Source organism: Triticum dicoccoides, chromosome 3B (genome assembly GCF_002162155.2).
Source record: "Triticum dicoccoides isolate Atlit2015 ecotype Zavitan chromosome 3B, WEW_v2.0, whole genome shotgun sequence".
Classification (NCBI taxonomy): domain Eukaryota; kingdom Viridiplantae; phylum Streptophyta; class Magnoliopsida; order Poales; family Poaceae; genus Triticum; species Triticum dicoccoides.
Genome location: NC_041385.1, coordinates 198,571,546 through 198,587,129, shown reverse-complemented (window position 1 = coordinate 198,587,129; position 15,584 = coordinate 198,571,546). Strand labels below are relative to the sequence as shown.

The 15,584-nt window shown below is 45.3% G+C and overlaps 1 protein-coding gene across 1 annotated transcript; it reads left to right on the top strand.

The window, feature by feature from the left end:
• Window positions 1–8,666: 8,666 nt before the first annotated feature.
• On the top strand, window positions 8,667–11,642 carry LOC119279469. Its single transcript, XM_037560696.1, has 2 exons — window positions 8,667–9,356; window positions 11,363–11,642. The coding sequence occupies exons 1-2, from the start codon at window positions 8,667–8,669 to the stop codon at window positions 11,420–11,422; spliced, it is 750 nt and encodes a 249-aa protein (XP_037416593.1). The 3' UTR covers window positions 11,423–11,642.
• Window positions 11,643–15,584: the final 3,942 nt, after the last annotated feature.

Sequence of the window (15,584 nt, the reverse complement as noted above, 5' to 3'; positions counted from 1 at the left end):
CTCGATCAGATATTATGGTTGGAACATATTTCCAGGAGTTATAAACATCTTTACATGACCCTGTAAGGTGATGTCATGCCTAGCACACCTGGCCGGAGGCCCTATTGTTATAGATTCCTTTTCTGTAAGGTTATCCTTTCTTCCATGAGGAAATTATAAGACTTATTCTATAAGTTGCTCCTGATGGATCATTTGCGTATCCAAAGTCTGGCCCTTGATATCATTGCTACCTCGAAGCATGACCATGATACCTCGCTCTTCAACAAGAACATTGGAGGCGCGATGCTAAATGTTTCTTGGTCAGTTATCCAAACACCGTTGTATGGGTAACATCTTGATTAATCCTTGCCTCTTATCTAGAAGGTTGGGTACTTGCTCTCCTACCCTGTATGCCATGTTCTGCTTGTACATGGGAAGGATTTACTCCTAATAATTGTGTGTAATCACAATTTTCCTTTCCATTGTTCTGTTTAATCTGATAATCATGTTCTCCTTTCCATTCTTTTGTTTAACCTTTCCTGAATCTGACTTAACTAAGCAGAGATAATTCCCTGCTTAGGTAGGCACCTTGTTGTACCATTATGTCTGTAAGATCCTGTTACTATTGTTGATGACATTCCGGTAACCACCGATGGGTGATAACTTTGCCAATTGGTTCGCCTTGTTCAACAAGCAGGAAAATTGCTCTCTTCGTTCCCCGTCCTTGGTACCGACATTGTTGCCGGCATAGCTGACAAGCTAATCACTGGCATGCCTCCCTGTCGCGGCTGTGCAAGATGTCACCACCCTTCCTACTTTCAACCCACATGGTGGGCCCACAACCCACAGGTCCACTGGATCGAAACCTGACTCCCCTATACAACCTTGTTTCTAATGGTTATTCCTCACGCTTGGCTTTGTATTTAATTCATGGGTCACCTTCCTAGTGCTCTATTCTGGTATCAGACGCAACAGGTACCCTCGCTGCTCTGAACCCCTTTCTCACTTTGGTTCAGGCTTTGAGCAACTATCTATCCGCGTGGAACCTCTTATGTACCTTCGTACCTTACTCTCGTTGTATTTTATAGGTTCAACTCGAGAGATACTCTTATGCCCATTCATGGGTTAACCCCAGATTGTTCCCTCATAAGAATTCTATCGTAGCCGAGCTGCCCCTTATTGATTCGTTAGTACGTTGGAGATCCCGAAGAAAGTATGACGACTCCATCATGATGACCTGGAGCAGAGAAATGAAGACTTCAACATAATGGATCCACCTCTTCGAGAAGAGCAACCAAAGACGAGAAGATTCGTTAGGATTTCGTAACCAGACCTTTCCCCCCTAGCCCCCCTCTTAAATCTCAGGACGAGATTTCTTGTAGTGGAGGAGAATTGTGACGCCCGGATAATTAAGCTACAGTCAACCTCTACTAATGATGCCACGCCACCTCGGTTACTGTTGATAAAGTCGCGTTGATTCGAAAACGTTCCAAATCCAAATTCAAAATCAAGTCAAACGATAATGGTTTTCAAATATTAAAACTCAAATGTTCGGGTTGTGCCAAAAAATGCATAGGTAATTATGGTGGAGAAACCACATGTTCATAAAAGGTTTGAATGCTCTAAAATGATTTAAGCGGTAACTAAAACATTATTAAATGCCTTTGGTATTTTATAAAATACTAAATTATTTTATTTTTAGAGTGTTATGATATCTTCCCGTGAGTCCCTGATCTTGATCGTACACGTTTGCGTGTATTATTAGTGTACGATTGAATCGGGGGCGTCACATGGGCCCTGGATGTCAATCACATTGATCAAGTCCTCGGTCATAAAGCGGGGGCAACTCAAACAAGGTGAGGGGTCACTGCTGGATCACTAACCAACCTACATTAAGTAGTTTAGGATAAGCAGGTATGGTAACAATTGCAGGTTACAAAATCAGGCTATCCATCAGACTAGGATCATACAAAAAGTGGTAGGAGTTCTAATGCAAGCATAATAGAGTAGGCAATGGGCGATGTCGAGATGATCAATGGGGTTTTGCCTGCCTGGAAGCTCTGCTGAAAAGGACTCGTCGTCAGGGGTGTAGTCGACGTCAGGAGCAGCGTCAATCTCGGTGTCTACCGGAGAGAAACAGGGGAAGAACAATAAATATAAAGCAAACAGATGCATGACGATGCAAGGCATGACCAGATGCAGTGCTAAGGGTGTAACGCATCACTACACATTGAAGACGGAGAGGGAAAACATCCGGGAATGTTTTCCCGGTGTTAGGCATTTTCCGAACAGATGAAAGAGAGGGGACGGTTACATGTTCATCATGCTAGGGGCATGTGATAGATGAACGGATTGCGTATTCAAGTTCGTTGGTTTTTTTGAGCAATTTTCGTATATAAATTATTTTCATCTTAATTATAGATTATTTTATATTATTTTTCAATTTTTTAAACATTTTTTGAAATTATTATTATTTAAATTAATTCAAAAAAGGAATTATTGCATCAGCATGATGTGAAAGTGACATCAGCATTCAACCCAGCTGACTCATGTCAAACCTAACAGCTGGGTCCCACCTGTCATTGACAGTGGGGCTAACAGGGTTTTAAAATTAAACTAATTAAATAATTAACTAACCGGTGCCCACTATCGGTGACTAATTAGTATAAATTAACTAACTGAATTAGTTTTAGGGGAGGGTCCCACCAGTCAGTGTCTGGGGCTGCCCAGTTAGCACCGTTGACTGGTCAAACCAGTCAATGGGGTCAGCTGGGCCACTGGGGGCCACCGGTCAGTGACTCAGTGGTGGCCCCAGGCTGGCCACGTCGGTGGGCGGCACCGGAGTTGCGCCGGCAAGCCTCTCCCGCGATGGAGGGTGATACATCTACAACGTATCTATAATTTTTTATTGTTCCATGCTATTATATAACCTGTTTTGGATGTTTAATGGGCTTTACTATACACTTATATATTATTTTTGGGACTAACCTATTAACCGGAGGCCCAGTCCAAATTGTTGTTTTTTGCCTATTTCAGTGTTTCCCAGAAAAGGAATATCAAACGGAGTCCAAAAGGAATGAAACCTTTGGGAGAGTTATTTTTGGAAGAAACGCAATCCAGGAGACTTGGAGTGGACGTCAAGAAAGAAACAAGGCGGCCACGAGGCAGGGAGGCGCGCCCAGGGGGTAGGCGCGCCCCCCACCCTTGTGGGCCCCTCGTGGCTCTCCTGACCGACTTCTTTCGCCTATATATACTCATATACCCTGAAAACATCCAGGAGCGCCATGAAACCCTATTTCCACCGCTGCAACCTTCTGTACACGTGAGATCCCATCTTGGGGCCTTTTCCGGCGCTCCATCGGAGGGGGAATCGATCACGGAGGGCTTCTACATCAACATCATAGCCTCTCCGATGAAGTGTGAGTAGTTTACCTCAGACCTTCAGGTCCATAGTTATTAGCTAGATGGCTTCTTCTCTCTCTTTGGATCTCAATACAAAGTTGTCCTCGATCTTCTTGGACATCTATTCGATGTAATTCTTTTTGTGGTGTGTTTGTCGAGATCCGATGAATTGTGGGTTTATGATCAAGATTATCTATGAACAATATTTGAATCTCCTCTAAATTCTTTTATGTATGATTTGTTATCTTCGCAAGTCTCTTCGAATTATCAGTTTGGTTTGGCCTACTAGATTGATCTTTCTTGCAATGGGTGAAGTGCTTAGCTTTGGGTTTAATCTTGCGGTGTCCTTTCCCAGTGACAGCAGGAGCAGCAAGGCACGTATTGTACTGTTGCCATCGAGGATAAAAAGATGGGGTTTATATCATATTGCTTGAGTTTATCCCTCTACATCATGTCATCTTGCCTAATGTGTTACTCTGTTCTTATGAACTTAATACTCTAGATGCATGCTGGATAGCGGTCGATGAGTGGACTAATAGTAGTAGATGCAGAATTGTTTCGATCTACTTGTCGCGGACGTGATCCCTATATACATGATCATGCCTAGATATTCTCATAACTATGCACTTTTCTATCAATTGCTCGACAGTAATTTGTTCACCCACCGTAATACTTATGCTATCTTGAGAGAAGCCACTAGTGAAACCTATGGTCCCCGGGTCTATTTTCCATCATATAAGTTTTTGATCTATTTTATTTTGCAATCTTTACTTTCCAATCTATATCATAAAAATACCAAAAATGTTTATCTTATTATCTCTACTAGATCTCACTTTTGCAAGTGGCCGTGAAGGGATTGACAACCCCTTTATCGCGTTGGTTGCAAGGTTCTTATTTGTTTGTGGAGGTACGAGGGATTTGCGTGTAGCTTCTCAAAAACTGAGGGAAATACTTACACTACTTTGCTGCATCACCCTTTCCTCTTCAAGGGAAAACCAATGATGCTCAAGGGGTAGCAGAGGGCTCTGGCTCGCATTAGGATTTCGCCATCGGGGGCCAAAAAGAGCGCGACCGGTGTCGTTCGAACGGGCGGTCCACGCCGCGTCGATTGGTTGCACTGGTTCCACCAAAGGAAGGCTAGAATGGCGGCGGCGACCACTTGGGCAGTCGCAGGAGTTTGGCCATGGACGGATTTTATGCTAGAGGGCACCACAGGAGCAGTGAGTGGTGGCGTTGGGTTCCTACGAGCTCTAGGGGCTCGATGCAGTGCTCGGGCGCAAGCTGCGGTGGCTATGGTTGCGGTCGTGCCATTGCCGGTGGCAACGAGCTTCGGCCACGATGGGGACTAGGGCTAGGCGGCACGCGCGAGCGTGAAAACAGAGGGAAAGAAGCGGACACTCATCGGGGAGGCACAAGAGGGCCCGACGTTAGCTTAGGACCTGCAGGGTGGAGGGGGCTGAAGAAGATCGCCTGCGGGGCCCGTGGAAGAAGATGAGGTCGATCCAGCGGTGCAGTGCTCATTGGCTCGATCTTGAGGGCGTGGACGATGAAGTCAACCACGACGGTTCTCTTGGACACCATCGCTCGGGGCAGGGACGATGGTGGCCAAATGACGAGGAGGTGGCGGCGACGTCCGCGTTCAGACGAGCGTGGAGAAGAAGAGATCGAGGCACACTACAAGAAATATGTCAACTTGCGACCATCACTATTGGTCGTTGAAAGGTCATTGTTTTTTATTTGTGACCTTTTTGTGACAAAAATTAGATTGGCCAAAGTTGAAGGCAATGAGCAAAAGAATGTTCGTTGGTCCAACGACCTTTCGTTTTGGTTGCTAGCTGTCTGCCCAGGCCACGTCGGAACCGACGTGGAAAAATTGCGACCAAATGAAAAGGTCATTTACAAGAATCAGCCGGGTCCAATTAAGTGTCTATATGGGCCGAGCCCATTAATTCAGCCCATTTATTATATTTTTTTCCTTGTTAATTTTGGTCGGCTTCATGGGCCAAGCCCAACATTGCAGCCTTTTTATTTTTGGGTCATGGGCTTTTTGTCTCAATAGTTTCCGTTTTCTTTTTTTTATAAAATGGGTTCACTAGTTAGGTGGGTCCCCATTGTCAGATTCTGGTATTGTTTCCTAGTTGTTAGGGCCATATTCTTCATTTTCTAATTTGACGTAAATAAATACCAAGTATTAAATTGGCACACAGAAAACACATGAAATACTTCAAATATTATCAACCAAATTCGATACAGAGCTCGTGATGTACAAATAACACATAATAAGCTCTAACATAAAAGCTCCACAAGTTCAATAACTAGATACAATACTTTACAATCTCTACAAGTGTTATGTTCTTCAGCATGGAGCTCTTCTTGCCACTGTGAGGAGGTGGATGATGTCCATGGTGTGCTATAACATCCGTGAGCTTCTTGCCGTTGTTGCATCCTTTCGCTTGATGTTGGGGGTACCAATGCATCCAAGTAGAATAAAATCACCATCAGTAACCCACAGCTTCAAGTACAAGCTAAGTATGTATCAAGTGAAAGTGAAAACAAGTTGAGAAAAACAATGTAAATATCTATTTCATGTCATGCAAAGTTCAAACCGTATAAACCTATGCATACAAAGGTGAAATATTACAAAGAAAGCACTCATCAGGTAGCAGTGCATACAAAATCTCTGTGTTACCAGTAGTAAATACTCTCTGTGTTAGCAGTAGTAAAACTCATGTAGTACCAAGTTAACAACTTTGAGTCAGAAAAGCTAGAAGTGTCTCTTAAGAGAGACCAGAACTTATATTAAGGCACATATCATATTCTAAAAAGCATCAGCACCATGGTAGTAACAATTAACAGTAGTAGGACATCAATGGGGCACAACTTAGTTAACTACGGCCGGACGGACAGACAGATAGACAATTACCTTCTCGAGGCAGGGGCGAGCGTCCTTGAAGTCGAGGAAGGTGAGTGTGAGGGCGGCGGTATTGGCGCTCTAGGACATGTTGAGGCCGAGTAGCAGCACCACGAGCATGCCCAAGGTGATGGCGTACATGCCAAAGGTGATTTTCACCCCAGATTCGGTGCATGGAACAGCTCCATTCCATTCCCAATAGCAGCAATGTACTGGTGCTACTGCCGTGCTAGGCTCCAATGGCGTCCTCGTCGCCCCCCTCGTGGGAAACCACCAAGGATCACCAATAATGTTAATGATACGTCCAAGGGTGGCCCTCCCAACAGGAACCTGAGAAAGAGAAACATCTTCCAGGTCAAACAAATGAAGCGACTACATGTGAGTATGATTCAACTTCCAAAAAGAACACCACCAGTGTACATGTATGCATCAGATACAAGAGGCTCTCGCAGTAGACTCTAAATTGATCCAACTAAGGACACCAAAACCAAGTTTCCAATATTCACAAAGCAACACTTGATATAGATAACTGTAACAAACAGACTTAATTGAACAACTGTTTGCCGATGAAGCTTCAAACTTGAACCTAGATATATCACACAGATGCACATATGATCGAAATTAACTTCAAAGGTTTGATAATCGAACAACATACTACCAACACCCAACCACCACAGTTAGAACTTCTGAATAATACGTATAAAAATATCAATGTTCAACAATTTATACAGATCCTACGGAACACAACAAGCAAGCAATCAACATATTGGTAATGATGAAACATAAAAAGAGAGGTATATTGTAACAGCCTGATTTTTGGCCCTTTCTTTTTCTTTTGATTTTCTGGGGTTTTTGCTTGAGTTTTCTTTTTCTATGGCTTTGTGGTCTGGAAACTGAAGAAGATGCCCTCTTCTTTGCTTCCAGAGTGGCTTGTCATACCCAATACTTCCCTAGACCTTTCCATTTCCACCTTGGACCAAATCCTAATATTCTTTTTATTGGGAATATTCCTTTTCTATTAAAGGAATTATCCTTTTTGCCCTAGGTTGTGAAGCAACCTATATTTCCCTCACTCCTAAAATTCCCAAATAATTCTCATAAATTGTTTGGGCATATATTCCTCAAGTATGGCAAAATATTTCACTTGTCATGTTTATCATCATCCTCAAATAATTCATTTCCTATTCTGCCCTAAATGGCACATTGTGAAGCAATGCTATTTTCCTTTGCCCAATTGACCTCAAACTCCTTGGGCATCTTTTCCTGTCCATATAATTGCCACATGCCAAAATGCAACCTCATTTTCCTTGTAGTCATTTAATTATGATTTTCCAAAGTTTCTATCTAGAAAGGAACTTTGTGAAGGAGGTACAAGCTAGGCATAACAAAATGAGTTGCCATTTTACATGGTCCCTCATATCATCTTATCATAGCCCTACACCAGAGTTGAGCTCATGTAATGCCTCCGTGTGAGCACAACTTCAAATCTTTGATTCTGCCCAAAATTTCACTTTGTGAAGCAAGTATATTTTATATTGCTCCATTATGGATGCAATTTTTTTCTAGGCATTGCCTTATCCATATAAACTATCTCCACCCAATTTGGGCATATGTCATCTAGCCATTATTCCTCTAGAATTTTTGCAAGTTTCTTGTCAGTGGGGATGTTTGTGAAGGAAGTCCATTTTGGTTTATCCAAATAATATGGAACCTTTTTCAGCATCTTCATATGATCATATAACTGTGCCTTGCCCAAGTTGAACTTAAGTTGATACTCCATGTGAGAGCAACATCCAAATCTCCATTTCTGGCCATCGTGGCATTTTCTACAGCAACCACCCTCTAAACTCCTCCTATTAAGCTGATTGCTGGTGATCATAGTCACCTTAGTGTGTGATAAACACCGAACAAGTCACTTCCTTAGTTTCCAAGTATGTGTCCCCTCTGGACAGTACAAACACCTTGCTACCGAAATATTTTGGCTCCTCCTGCAAATCTCTTCTTTGCCCCTGAACCGACTTGTTACATTTTTTAGACTCAGGGAACTAAGTTAAATGCACTAGACACGGTCGGCCTGGCCAAAACTCTCATTTTCACCCGTGTGCGTGGTGACCACGCTTGCGTCAAGCTAAACTCGTGCTCTAGTGTGTTCTTCCTCCTGTTCTCGTCGCCTTCCTCCGCGTCTCGACGTATCACCTTGTTCAGGAGCTAGCCCGTGCTCGAATACGTCTCCCTGAATCGATTCCCCGCCCTGAATCACTGCCGTATGGTCGCCGTCGTCGCGCCCGTGCCATGCCCAGCCACTGACCTCCATTAAAGCTCGGTCGGGAGCTCGCTCGTGAGCTCCAGAGACTTCCCCCGCGCCTATATATAGATGCCCCCACCTCTCCCGCAGCTCCAAAGCCCCTCCCACGCCTTTCCCGACCACCGGAGCCCTCAGCTCCCTCTTCTTTTCGCCGGAGATCGCCACGGCCGCCTCGGTTCCTCCTCGGCCCCGAGCAGCCAAGTCCCTCTCCTCTCCTCTGGTGTTGTCCACCATGTCCCTCTCCTTCCCGCGGTCCTCCCATCCCCACGTGTTCGTCTCCGGAGCCTCTTTGGCCGCAAGCCCCAAGTCCGGCCGTCGTCTCTGTCGTTCGGCCGCCTCTCCGTCCGGCCTCCCCAAGCCCCCTCTCGCCTCCCCGACTCCACCTGCGTCTCCCCCTCCTTCCGTCGAGTCGCCCTGCCCTCTCTCCCTCGCCTCCCCGACGCCGGAAGCACCCTGTCACCGTTGCCCGTCCGCCTCTGCCTCCCCATGGCGCCGCCCCTCGCCGTCATTTCGCCTCTCCCCAGGACCTCCTCTCTGCGGGACGGGGGCGTCGGAGCGTGCCGCACCCGCTGGTGCCCTCGCCTCGGCCGGAGGCGGCGGGGCCAGCGCCGGCAGCGCCCTGCCCGGGCCCCTTTGCTTCTGTCGCGAGCGAGCCCTCGGGAGGAAGAAGACGACCACGCTGGGCCCCCCTGCCGCATGGGACCCCCCTGTAAGTGGCTAAGGCCATGGGTCCACGTGGATAAGTGGACACGTGAACAGGTTAGTACGTTTTTATTTCCCTGTGGGCGTATTTCCACTGAGTGGGCTTACATTTCCTGTAAGCGTGCTTATTCCCTCTTATGTACAAAGTACGCTTTCCCCACTGGTAAGCGTATTTCCGTTCTACTTCGGTTGAAAATTTCTGTTCCAGAAAACGTAAACGGGCGAAGGCGCTTTCTGTTTTTCCTCCAGGGGCCTGTTTGCTAAAAAATATCTACATATAGGTCCCTAAACTTCAACCCCTCACAACTTTTTGCTCGTAACTCCAATCGAGGTGAAACCAGCGCTCACATCTTCGTATCATCGAGCTCTTTCTGTTGGTTTTATTTTCAGTAGGTGGTAATATAGTGAAAATGGCCAGTTTACCCTTGCCCTTATCAGCCCCCTTCGAGAGAGAACCGTCCGGCGTTTCGTTTCTGTGGCTTCACCGCACTTCTCCCCGGTGCCTTCTTCACCCCCAGGCAAGCCACAACAACCATTTGCATGATAGCCATGCAGTAGCCATGGTTTTCAACTTGAACATTTAATAATTGTCTGTGTGTTTACTTGCTACTGTTATTGTTGTTTCGGTACTGCTTATGGTTTCATGTTCACTTTCGTGCTATGTTTCGATGCATCTGGTTATCATTTGTCTTGCTAGTATTACTTTCATGCTTGGTACTAGTACGTGTTGATGTTGGTGATGGTCTTCGGTAGATAACTATCGTATATTCCGAGTGTCGTTGCTATGCCTGTTTCTTTGCATCCCATTGGTTAAATGCTTGCATGTAGTGTTGTCGTTATGTTCTTGCATGTTGTTTGATGCTGATGCTAGTAGTTATGCCATGAGTGGTGTTATGCTCATTAGTATGCCATGCTCATCTGGATATATGCTTCACTGTTGTTATGCTTAAGATTTATACTGCATCAATGTTTATGTTGATATCATGCTCATGCATTGTAGTTGCATCATGTTACTTTCATATGACTCACTTATTGCATTCGAGTTTAATCAGACTTAATTGAACTTGAACAACTGTTGGCTAAGTCATGGTGCCTCCGAATTGAGTTGACGAGTGCAACCACATTTACCTTTTGGGAGGTCTTGATTCGATCATTTGCCGTGCCTCTCACCGGTGCCTCCAACGAGGGAAGGTTATGCGCGGGCGCTACCTTGGCCGGGTAGGACGGCATAAGCCTTGTGTGCCCGAGTTGTTTTGCGTGCTTTGTCCCCATTTGGGACCGTTTTGCCATGACGGTGGCCGAAGATGCCTTTGGTAGGCATGGGGCCACCCATGACATAGCCCTGAGAGGGAGTTGGTCGGAGTTGCTGGGAGAGTGTCATGGCAAGGGAAAGGGTTTCGTCGGAACGTCGTTGGTCCACCAGAATGGGAGTGCGAGGCCATGAGTTCTGTAGTGTGGGTAAAGTGCGCTAACCTCTGTAGAGTGTGTGTTAAATCTATCGATAGCCGTGCCCGTGGATAAGGGCCTAGTTCGTAAGTAAGTCACACTATGGGTCAACAGTAATAGTAATAATAATGTGCTTAATAACAACCTCGGTTCGATGATGAAATAAGTTGGTTGATATTTATGTGATCGTGAGAGGATCACCGTGGTATCGAGGATACCGAGTTGTTGAATATTTGTGATGTTATGCGAGAATCACGGGTAAAGGTCAAGCTCCTTGTGTTCATGTATTGATTACTACGGTATTGTTTATACCAAGCTTGATTGGATCCTAAGATGATCGTGTGATGTCCGCAAAGGTAAGTGATACAGGTGATGGTTACGAGGTAACCCGAGCAGAGTAAGTTGGTGCATGATAGCGTCATCATGTAGCATGCTAGTTTCATCATGTTTATATGCCATGCTTATATTGTGCTAGCAGTATCATGTTGTTCATGCCATGGTGTTTTGATGATATCATGATTAACCTGTAATTGCCATGATGTTGTTTGTCTTGAATGCTTCTGGTTATTATGAGCTTGCAAGTACATTCAATGTACTGACGTAGCGTGTCATGCCAGTTTGCAGGTCCTGCCGGATTTAACTGCTTGTATGCCGTGGATTCTTTGTTTGCGAGCTAGGATACGTGTTCCAGCCAGAGTCCCTGTGGAGTGGAGTTCACCACCGTCGTTGCTATTCCGCTGCTAGAGTTATTCCACTTCTTCGTGTTGTTCTGCTGCTTGCATAGAGCAACCGTGGCAGGCGTACTGTCGCCTTGCCGATGTAATTCCTTGTTATATCGGAATCCCCTTGTACCCATTATAGATTGTAATAAAGAGCTGATTTATTGTATGCTAAGCAGTGCCGTATTCCAGAAGACTTCTCCTTGATCTCTGGGCTGGACTACGGGGTGTTCCGGTTTCTCTAAGCCGGGGTGCCACATATATCCAACACGTGCCCGTCAGATTAGTACATCCAGATCAAATCTAACCCTGCCAGATCTACATTTCATCATATCGAGCACGATAGGAAATGCACTTGCCAGGGATGTAACAGCAAGGGGACGGGCAAGGCGCGCCTGCAGTCCTAGTTTGCTGTGCTAGATCTCTAAAATAAAACCCAGAACCCAGGATGTAGCACAGCACCAACTAGTGCACAGCGAACCAACATCCACATGCGTTCCTGCTACGTATGTCATGCCCAATATGCGACCCTATCCAAAAGGAACTCGAAGGTCCCACCAAGGATAGACCCGCATATTGGAACGCTTTTGCAAGGTGGATATCATTACATCAACATTACATAATAGATGGGGATACATACATAAGGCATACAATGCCACACAAATACAACATCACATCATGTACAAGATCAACATCCGACTACGGATGAAACATAAACAGAAACTCAAACAATATCCACCCTGCTAGCCCAGGCTGCCGACCTGGAACCTATCCCCTGATCGAAGAAGCATAAAAAGAACTCAACGCAAGCAAGCATCGCTCTCGCGTCATGATCATCGCATAACCTGTACCTGCAACTGTTGTTGTAGTAATCTGTGAGCCACGAGGACTCAGCAATCCCATTACCATGGGTATCAACACTAGCAAAAGCTTAATGGGAAAGGAAGGGGTAAAGTGGTGAGGTTGCAGCAGCGACTAAGCATGATATGGTGGCTAACATACGCAAATGAGAGCGAGAAGAGAGCAAGCGGAACGGTCGTGAAGCTAGCAATGATCAAGAGGTGATCCTGAACACCTACTTACGTCAAACATAACACAGAAACCGTGTTCACTTCCCGGACTCCGCCGAGAAGAGACATCACGGCTACACACTCGGTTGATGCATTTTAATTCGGATCTGGTGTCAAGTTATCTACAACCGGACATTAACAAATTCCCATCTGCCACATAACCGCGGGCACGGCTCTCGAAAGTTTATACCCTGCAGGGGTGTCCCAACTTAGCCCATGACAAGCTCTCGCGATCAACGAAGAAATAGACCTTCTCCCAGGAAGACCCGATCAGTCTCGGAATCCCGGTTTACAAGACATTTCGACAATGGTAAAACAAGACCAGCAAAGCCGTCCGATGCGCCGACAATCCCGATAGGAGCTACACATATCTCGTTCTCAGGGCAACACCGGATAAGTCAAGCTACGAGTAAAACCAGACTTCGAGTTTCCCCGAGGTGGCCCCGCAGGCTGCTCAGTTCGGACCAACACTTAGACAAGCACTGGCCCGGGGGGGCTAAAATAAAGATGACCCTTGGGTTAATTACTCCCAACGGAAAAGGTAGGTGGTGGTGAGGCAAATGGTAAAACCAAGGTTGGGCCTTGCTGGACAAGTTTTATTCAAAGCGAACTGTCAGGGGGGGTCCCATAAATCACCCGACCGTGTTAGGAACGCAAAATCCGGGAACATAACATCGGTATGACGGAAACTAGGGCGGCAAGAGTGGAACAAAACACCAGGCATAAGTCCGAGCCTTCCACCCTTTACCAAATATATAGATGCATTAATAATATAAGAGATATTGTGGTATCCCAACATAACCCTGTCCACCATGGAGAAATCTTCAACTTCACCTGCAACTAGCAACGCTATAAGAGGGGCTGAGCAAAAGCGGTAACATGGCCAATCAATGGTTTGCTAGGAATGGTGTCAAAGGTTAGAGGTTCATGGCAATTTGGGAGGCTTGATGAGCAACAGATAGGTAACGCAGCATAGCGATAGAACGAAGCAACTAGCATAGCAATGATAGTAGTGAGATCCAGGGTAGCGGTCATCTTGCCTGAAATCCCGCAAGGAAGAAGAACGAGTCCATGAAGAAGATGAAGCCACGAAGACGAACCCAGCGTAGACGAACGAATCCTCACGATGGCAACGAAACGGAAACTATCGAGAAGAAACACACAACATGGTAAACACACCACACATGAACAAGGCACGATGCACAACAAGCATGATGCATGAGAAAGCTACATGAGGCTACTAATGGCAAGAGATGATGCAAATAAGAACAACACATCAAGACAAGTTTAAATGAGGCCGGAAACAACATATAACAATTCCGGTAAGTCCTCATATGCAAATTTCGAAATTGGTCCAGAACTGAATAAAAATTAAGTTGAAGTTGTTAAACAGCAAGTTAAGATGCACCACAATGATCTACACGAAATTCTAGTCAAGTTACATATAAAGTTCATTAGATTCGGAGCTACGGTCTAGAAGATATGAGCAAAACAAGTTAAGCATGGCATTGATGCAAAATGCATACAAACATCAAGCAAACACACCAAAACAAGGATGCAACATGATAATATGAAACTACATGCAAAAACAAGCAAGTTTCATATAGAGCACACTCAAAACGGAGCAACGGTGCAACACATACTCTATACAAGTCATAACAACAATCTGTCCAAAACAGCAACTAGGCATATTGCAAGCATCAAAACAACATGCTACAGCACCCCAACATAATAACAACAGGCATGGGCAGGAAGTACAAGTAAAGTATAACAAAACATGAACACTGAGCTATCTCCATAAACAACTAGAACATGCTCAAAAGGACATGGTAAGATTGCAAATAATAACAGTTTCAGACTTTGCAGAAATAACATCAGGTTGCAATGTTTAGACCTATCAAACAACATGTTACAGGAACTTATCATGGCAAACAAAGGCATGGCATGAATCTACTAATTGCATAGATCAAAAGTCCCTTACTAACCATGAGCCAAAAAGGCACAGAAAATATGATGGCACCCATGTAAACATGGCAAGTTATATTACAGATTCATACATGGCAGGAACAACAATAAGTAGGCATGTTGGTGAGCTTGAACCACTCACCACAGAGCATTACATGGCATGGCAAGGAAACCAACAGTAAGAAGACATGTTTATGAAGCTAAGCATGGCAAGAGCAAGTTCATAGGGTTCATGGATCACTAGGAAAACACATGGAAACAACTGAACTTAATGTAAACAGGCTGATAGCAACATTTTCAAGCAACTTTGGAGCAAGATAACAACATGACACAACAGGCTATAATTGCAACCAAGGGCATGAATGGATAGAGCATGACATGTAGATCAAAACATGTTTATAGAACATCTCCAGATTATTCATAGAATGATTAGTAGCAACATGTTAACACAGCAACAAAATATAACAGAATCTGTTAGGAAAACAGCAACAGCAACTATCCTACTTAACAAGCTCGATGCACTCAGCACACAACTCACAAAAATACATGGTTGGCACCACTGGAAAGATGGCATGGCTTAGATCAAAACATATGTAGAGCTCATGTTCATAAGATGCACACATCAATCATGGCAAAAATGACAAATGAGCAAGTTATAACAGTTTCAGCAGGTTAACATCAACATGCACTCTTCCAACAGCATTTCGGGCATCAAGATGAGCTCAAATGAAAATGATGCAATGGAATGAAATGAAGTACTCGTCGAGACGAACAATTTGACATATTATACGCATGAAACGGAGCTACGGATGCAGAGATGTGATGGCATGAACATGGCATGATAATGCAATAATATGGGGACTTTGCAGTTTCGGGGAAGGGGAAAATGTCAACCTCGCACGGAAAACGATGCACGGCGTGAGCTCGCCGGAGACGGGGCCGGAGGTGGCCGGAGCGGACCGGAGAAGGGCGCCGGCGAGTCGGGGTAGCCGGATCCGGCCGGCCCCTCACCGGATCTGGCGCCGGCGGAGGAGGGAGCGACCGGCGCGGGCGCAGGCGAGCGGCGGAGCTCGGCTCCGGCCGGT

Excerpts from the sequence above, each read along its gene's own strand:
- LOC119279469 (XM_037560696.1), top strand. The coding sequence starts at position 8,667 with ATGCCCCCACCTCTCCCGCAGCTCCAAAGCCCCTCCCACGCCTTTCCC. Across the intron at positions 9,357-11,362 it reads ATAAGTGGACACGTGAACAG|TTTGCAGGTCCTGCCGGATT; the intron begins GTTAGTACGTTT and ends GTGTCATGCCAG.